Source organism: Orycteropus afer, unplaced genomic scaffold (genome assembly GCF_000298275.1).
Source record: "Orycteropus afer afer isolate SDZICR_OR568_19922 unplaced genomic scaffold, OryAfe1.0 scaffold00375, whole genome shotgun sequence".
NCBI classification, from domain to species: domain Eukaryota; kingdom Metazoa; phylum Chordata; class Mammalia; order Tubulidentata; family Orycteropodidae; genus Orycteropus; species Orycteropus afer.
In genome coordinates, this window is record NW_006921962.1 from 1,505,654 (window position 1) to 1,513,714 (window position 8,061).

At 44.4% G+C, this 8,061-nt stretch overlaps 1 protein-coding gene across 1 annotated transcript in view; it reads left to right on the forward strand.

The window, feature by feature from the left end:
* Positions 1–799: 799 nt before the first annotated feature.
* LIN7A (lin-7 homolog A, crumbs cell polarity complex component) overlaps positions 800–8,061 on the forward strand; it is a 199,422-nt gene continuing 192,160 nt past the window's right edge. The window contains exon 1 of the mRNA XM_007953166.2: positions 800–881. Coding sequence (XP_007951357.1) covers positions 800–881 — 82 coding nt within the window. The remainder of the gene's footprint in view (positions 882–8,061) is intronic.

Sequence of the window (8,061 nt, forward strand, 5' to 3'; positions counted from 1 at the left end):
GCCTGTAACACTCCTAGCTTGCAATACATGTTAATCAGTAAATGACAGCTCTGAGCATCCATGAGTAAAGATCAAAGTGAAAAGTGCTAGGTACATATTTTTCTCAGTTAGTTATGGAAACTACTCTCCCCCCTCCCCATCCTTCATTTTAATCTGTAAACATTTTTAGGAAGTTTGCTTTAAGATCAATTATTTTCTGGGCAGTCTATTTAGGGCACCTACTGATGGAACCCTAGCCTTAAGTCAGTTATCTTGTCGTAAATCAACATTCCAAAACACTTAACAGAAATTAACAGCAGCCATAATTAAATCCCAACGTTTCTGACGTTAGAAACACTTTCTCTCTGAAGAAGAGGGATTATTCAGTCGACAGTTTATCTTAATCTGAAAAAAACTCATCTCCCCGCCCCCTCCATAACCCCTTCCCATCACCGCCCCCTTCCCCAGCGCTACTCTGACCATTTCATTTGACTAGAAAGTTGAAAGAAAGCAGCACGCCATTTACACCCATCCTGCGCTCCTGTGGGTGGAATAGCAAAGTTCTAGGGCACAGCCTTCCTGCTCAGAGCCTGGCGATGCAGCTGCTCTCTGATACCTGCTCTGCTTCGCGCCGCGTCTGAAGGTCTGCCCGACGCCGAACAGTGGCGTCTCCATCTAGCTGCCAACCCCCTCAAGCTTTCTTCTCCTCCACCACCACCACCTTCTCTCCCTCCCTTCCCCTCCTCCCTCTCCTTTCCGCCTTTCCTCTCCACCCCCGCCACCAATCTCCTCCTCTTTTTCTCACTACAAGCGGTTGCCGATGCTGAAGCCGAGCGTCACTTCGGCTCCCACAGCAGACATGGCGACATTGACAGTGGTCCAGCCGCTCACTCTGGACAGAGGTAAGGGAGCAGCTCCTCCGCCGGGCCACTGCGTCCCCGCTGCCTCGCCTCTGTCCCGGCCAACTCCCACCGGGGCAGCTGGATGCGCTCTGGCTGGGGGAGGGAGGTGGGCTACTGAGGAAAAGCCAAGAAGGCGTTCGCGCCGAGAACAGGACACTTTCTTTCCCTTTCTCCCTGCCACGTCCCCGCTGCCCCTGATCGCAGCACTCGACCGAACTAGGGTTGTCTTCTCTTGGCTCCGGCGCACCGGTAGACACTCCCGCCCCTCGCCCTCTCCCAGCAGCCCTCCGAGTCGCGGGCTTTGTTGGAGCGGATGCTCGCGGACAGCTGGGCGCCTGGGTGTTAGGGTTGGAAAGGGGCAGAAACGAAGCTTTTCGTGCCTGGCGAGGGCGCCTGCAGCCGGAGACCAAAGAAGACAGGTTAGGGAGCCGTCAGCCAGCCAGCCCAGCCGGGACCCCAGGAGAAGGAAGTTTGTCCGGGTGCTGGAGACTATGGTCGGTCTGGCTGCGGGAGCCCAGGCTGCCACCTGAGGGCGAACCGGGTGCATCCTGGGGGTGGCCTGTGTTGAGACGCGCGGAGCCTGGGCTGCCGCAGCGGGAGCTGCTTTCTGCCGAAAGGGCAACGCGGAGCGCGGACCAGGCACGGGCCGGGGGCGCAGCATGGCAGCAGCATGGCACCAGCTCACCCCAGGTTCGAGCTCCTGGGTTCGCGCTCCGAAGGGCGCCGGAGGTGGCTTCTGCCCCTCTGCCAGCAGCGATTCTGCGGTGGCAACTAGCAGTTTCTTCCACCCCAGCCAGCCTCGTTCTCTTCTAGCCCGATGTTACCGCGGTGCTCCGGGTGCAAAGGTGCTGCATCCTAGCGCAGGCTGGGTTAAGATTCAACTTCTGACCCGCAACCTTGGGCGTCCTGCTCTCTCTGACTTGAATGGGGAAGCAGTGTTTCCTTCCCTCCCAGGACCGCCCCAAACCTAGGAATGGAGTCCTAGGCTCCGACCCGGGGCCTCTCTGGTGCAAAGGTGCGGGTTTATACCTGTCCTGTGTGCCCATTCGGGTTTTCTTTCTGGCTTAGACGTCCTGTTTACGAAGGCGTCTGAGTCTCACCCTTCTGCAATCGAGGGTACCCCTGTTCCTAGTCTATCGAGGCCGGATTTAGGACCCTGGGCGGCCATTTGGAAGTAATGTGCTCAGTGGAAAACGATTTTGTCCTATGTGCCTCTAAAAATATTCTTTCTAGCGAATTAAACTGGACAGTAGGGCAAGGCAAAGAGCATCCTGCTGAGAGTGCAGTGAAAAACCAAAGAATTCAGTTTGAAATTATTAATTAGGAGAAATTGTGGGTGCCTTTAACGCAACTGTTGGCGCCAGAACAGATGTCATGTGGTGCCCATGGCAACCTTACTTGGAGTAAGAGTTGAAAAAAAAAAAATTATATTGGAAAATTTGGGGTTACAAACCAGTAAATTAGCAACAGTAAAGAGCTCAGAAGTCCATTGTATAATCTATGATTCCACAAGCAGTATTATCATCTGAAGGAGCTCAGGTGGCGCAGTGGTTAAAGTGCTTGCTTGCTAACAGAAAGGTCTGCAGGACTGAGTTTGGAACTCCTTAGCTGCTCTGCGCGCTCTGCGTGAGCTGTCTGATTCCGTTAAGATTTACAGCCTTGGAAACCCAATAAGGCAGTTCTATTCCGTCCTACAGGGTAACTGTGAGTCCGAATGGACTGGGCGGGCTGTGGGTTTTGGATCATCATCTGCACTAAGCAGGATAAACCCATTACCAGTAAGAAATAAACAGATGGCAAGCTATTCGAAATTAAGGATTTCTCAAGTATTTCGGTTTTAGAGTGATGAACTCTTACAGTTTCCCATTACTAAATTACAATCTTTAAGAATGCCAAGTAAAATAAAATGACTATGTGAGGAGTGAAATCTTGTATCCCTGAGCAATTGTATGTAACATCAGTGGGGTTGCTCTTGTTTTGCTGCTCTCACCGGTGGATTCTGTCATGGTGCTTCCCAGTGTGCCCCATAGGGTTTGCAAGGCTGCGTCTTTCAGAAGCAGATTGCTAGCACTGTCTTCTGAAGTGCCTCTGGTTGAGCTCCAAACACCAGTGTTTCCACTAGTAATGCAGGACTTAACCATTTGTAACAGCCAAAAATAACCCACTGCCCTCAAGTGGGCTCCGGACCCCTCCTTGGGTTTCCAAAGCAGTATCACTATGGAAGCAGATTGCCCAGTTTTCCTTCCGAGGAGTGGCTGGTGGATTTCAACCGCCAGCCTTCTGGTTAGCAGTCAAATGCCTTAGGCACTATGCCATCGGAGAAAAAAAAAAAAAATCACTTTTTATTTCTACCTTAGTCCCTCCTTAGATGCTTCATTCAATTGTTGAGAGAAGATACTAATGAAACTAATCTAGATCTATTCTTAAAGTTCTGCTTTTTTTCACATGCAGACTGTAGTCCTTCTACATTAGGTCCATGCAGTGGCTCAGGAAGCAAGCTGGGTTAGACTGAGCATGATTCTGAATAAATTCTCCAGCAGCTCATACAAAGTGTGTAATTTATGGAGGAAGGGTTACTGGCATCATCACCAAACATGATGTCAATATATAAAAATATTTTTTTTCTTTCTGCCTCCTTAAAATACGACTAATCAATTATTTCCATCTTTAAACTTACAAGAGGGTCTGCAAAATTGGCTCCAGAGGTAAAAGTATTTTTTTAAAAATGCTTATTAAAACAGCAACAACAAAATCTAATAATAGCTAACTAGATCAAAGATGAACCTCGGTTACCCATTTTGGATAACTTTCCGGGCATAAGTTTGCCTCTGTGACACATACAAGGCTTGGATCAGTAGATATTAACATTATGATTTGACCAGTCTCTAAGTTGATTAATTAAAATTAGGACTCAGTATTTTATCACCTACTTGGAGGTTTAATAGATCATATATTCTACTAGGTTGCTTTGGTGCTCTTTGATGTGTTCTCAAGACACCCTCTACTTTGGCCCCATAAAAGACATGTTGTCCTTGCCACCCCATTAAGTAAGCACAAAAAGTGAAGAGATGATTTCAAAATTTAAAATATTTTCAGAGCTTGTCACAGTTCCTGAAGTGCAGTAGGTGGTCAGAAAGTAATGGAAGGTAGTAAGTGAACTAAGGACTGTCTGTAATGTAGGGAATGTTAAAATAGATGATTTTAGTAGTGAATTGAGGCACAGTTTATAGATTTACAAAAGTTTGGCCCGGGTAAGTATGGTATAGATAACGTGGGCCAGTGGTCCTCGACTGTTATTTTTCCCTTCAGTAAAAGTAGATCACTGAAGTAGTGATTAAAAAGCAGGAGCACAAGGAAGAAATAGGAAAGAAGATAATTTGACAAAGCCCCTGTTATCAATTGAATTTTGTCTCCCACCCCTAAAAGATCTGAAGTCCTACTCCCTGTACCTGTGAATGTGACTTCCTTGAGGAAATAGTATTTTCTTTGAAGATCTTTCAATTAAATTATACTGGAATAACATGGTTCCTAATCCCAATCCCTTCCTATTGGTGTTTTATAAAAGGGGAGAACAGAGACAGGGATAGGAAGACATATAGGAGGAAGACAGATGACATGTAATTAAAGAGGCAGAAGGATCTATAAGCAGCAAAGGAGCACTGAGTATTGCTGGCAGCCACCAGAAACTACTGGAAGGAATTTCTACAGTCATGACCATCCCTATTTTGGATGTCTAGTCTCCAGAACTGTGAGTCAATAAATTCCTGTTTTTGAAGTCACTCTCTTTGTAGTATTTTATTGTGGCAGCCCTAAGAAAGTAAGGCAACCCTCAAGGGAACCTCACAGGATCTGGACACAATTTGAGAGCTGCTGGTTCTTTTACAAAAGAAAATCACAAAAACAAGAGATGATAGGAGATATTTTAAGGCCATATCACTTGTTAGAAGGAGATTTTATGCTAAAACCCAATTATTTCTTGTTGTCTGGGGCCCTTTGACACCATAAACTAATTCATCTGGAATCTTCATGGCAAAGATTTTAAGCAAACCAAAACAGAGGTGTGAATTGAAATAAAGATTTAATACTTCCAGAAAGGTGCTCTGGTGGTACAGTGCCTAAAGCATTTGACTGCTAACCAGAAGGTTGGCCGTTCAACCCTACAAGTCACTCTGCAGAAGGAAGATGGTGCAATCTACTTCTGTAAAGATTTACCACCTCAGAAACTCAATGGGGGTGAGTCACTATGGCAGTGTTTCGGTTTTAGTGAGTCTGGTTTATTTCCAGAATATGAAAGATGTAGTTGGAAAACAAGAAACCCAGAAGTTAGCACCTGGTTTCTTAGGTCTTTTCTAGGAAGCAAGCTTTTTCAAGGTCCAGGCTGGGCCTTTAAAGAATTATCAACATGATTTAAGATCTTCATGGCTGTGTGCCTATCTTAACTCTTTTCATTCTGCCATTAAAATTCTGCCATTAAAACCACAGAGTATTTCTGAGGAGGCCTGTGGGTAGTCAGGGTAAGTTCCTGTTCAGTCTTGGCCCCAGTCCTTAAATTCTTTACTTATTCATTGAGTGCCTACTACACACCAGATACTACTAAGGGATGGATATACATTGGTGAGATAAACAGGCATAATTCAATCATCAGGGTATTTAAAGTCTACTGGGGAGGGAGATTAAACAAAACAACAATAAAAAAGATACAAGTAAATCATTCATTCATTCAATAAATATTCACTTATTGTCTGTTACTTGCAAGATGCTTTAGAAACAAAGTTGCTGTTTTTAAGGTCCTTGAGAGTATAGTGGATACCTGCTCCACCACCTCCACCCCAAAAAGAATTAAAAAAAAAAAAAAAAACAAGTCAATCCCGCCTCATAGGGATCCTACAGGACAGAGTAGAACTTCCCCGTAAAGTTTCCAAGGCTGTAGATCTTTACAGAAGCAGACTGCCTCATCTTTCTCCTACCAAGCTGCTGATGGGGTCCAATCGTTTGGATAACAGCCAAATGCTTTAATCACTGCACTGCCAGGGCTCCTGTCTAGTACAGAAGATATCTGCCTTCTTCTTCATCTAGTGGAGAAGGCAGATAATAAGTAAGCAATTAATTAATTCAACAAGTAAGTATTGTGTGCCAGCTTTATGCCAAGAACTCTTTTAGGCAAGTAGTCTTTAAGTACAGCAAACCATTAAGTGCTTGGCTACAAACTGAAAAGTTGAATGTTTGAGTTCTCTAGAGGTGCCTCAGAAAAAATGAATGACAATCTACTTCCAAAAAATCAGCCATTGAAAACCACATGGAGCACAGTTCTGCTCTGACACACGTGGTGTCACCATCAGTCAGAACCAACTTGCTGGCAATTGGATTAGTTTTAGGTTCCGTGGAGGCACCAAAGAACAAAACAGATAAAAGTCTTGTGATGTTTCCATTCTAATGAACATATACAACTGTAAGTGTGAAGGATAAAAAAATAAATCTGACTATGGATAGTGATATAGGAGCTCTGGTGGCCTAGTACCTAAGGCACTACTAACCAGAGGGTTGGCGGTTAAAATCCAGTAGCCACTCCGCAAAAAGAACACTGGGCAATCTACTTCTGTAAAGATTTCCTGCATCAGAAACCCAAGGGGGATTGCTATGAGTTGGAATTGACTTGATGGCAGAGTTTGGTTTTTTGTTTAAGACAGTGATGGAGGCTACTGTTTCGGACAGGAAGGTCAAGGAGCGCCCTCTAGAGTTGGTTAGACATTTGAAAGGGGACAGATAGAGAAAGCTATCTGCAAATATCTGGGGAAAATGTGCTTAGGATAAAAAAACTGTGCTGCCCTTCAGGTCTGGGATTGAACCCACACCTGTGGTTTCCAGCCAAACAAAGAACAGGCAAGTGAGTTAAACATTTACCTCAAGTAGACACACACCCTGGCGAGAACAATCATGGGAGAAGGAAGGGCTGCTTATGCACAGGGAGACAGTTCAGGGCGCAGAAGAGTATGGAGGGATGGACACTGGGAAGAGGTAACTATGGGGAGGAAGTGGGAGGGGAGCTGTTGCATTGTGGTAAACTGTGGTCAATGTCATGAGACAAAGTATATGTGAACTGCTGTATGAAAAGTGAATTTACTCTGTAAATCTTCACCCAAATCAAATAAAATTAAAAAAAAAACAAACAAAAAACTGTGTTCCTTCAGGGAATATCAAAAAGTCAGTGTGAAAAGGTGAGCACAGGGAAAAAAAGGTTGAGTAAAATTTGTAGCCATGTCAGATGATATAACTCACAATTAGGGCTTTAGATTAGTTAGAAATTTGAAGTGTTGAAAGGAAAAGAAACATGCATTGAGAATCATAGGGAAGGACCGATGCATATAGCATTGCTCAAGGAAAGCTCACTGAGAAAGCAACATTTAGACAAACTTCATAAGCTTTAATAAGATCCTGAGGGAAAGCGTTCAGGACAGATGGAAGAACATATAGTTTCCACAGGTACGATTTGGCTACCACCCAGTTAATAGCTCTGTAACCAAGCAAATGACCAATTATCTAGAAATAATAACACTCAGTACATGTCCTGGGGTAGAAATTTAGTTATGTGTACCAAGGAAATCTACAGATCAGCTTTCTGCTCCTAAACATTATATATTAAAATTTTATAATCAGGTTTTCAAAGATATATTGAGCACTATAATTTACATGTTGCTATGCATAAATCTAGGAGCTCTGGTAGCTTGGTGCCTAAGGCACTTGACTGTAACCAGAAGGCTGGCGGTTCAAACCCACCAGCCACTCCTCGGAAGGAAGGTTGGACAATCTACTTCCGTAGTGATACTGCCTCGGAAACCCCAGGAGGGGTCGCTATGAGTCGGGTCCGACTCAACAGCACACAACAACAACGTGCATAAATCTGCATGTTGAATCCAAGTGGTCATAATATGAGATATAGTCATTTTCAGTGTAATATTTTGGATTAAACTCTGTTGTAGGAAGTAGTATCCTTGTGGCTGTGGTAGTCTTGCCTTTGTCACTAAGAAAAGATGCTGGTGAGATTTCTTCTCTTCCAGAATGTAAAATATTCATGGCAATTCTTCCTATATTAGAGGTTCCTTTCCTCAGATTTTAATCTCTGAAACCAGAACCGCCTTCAGCTAAATTGAAGGGAACAAAGCAGGATGCGGTTCTTGATAGT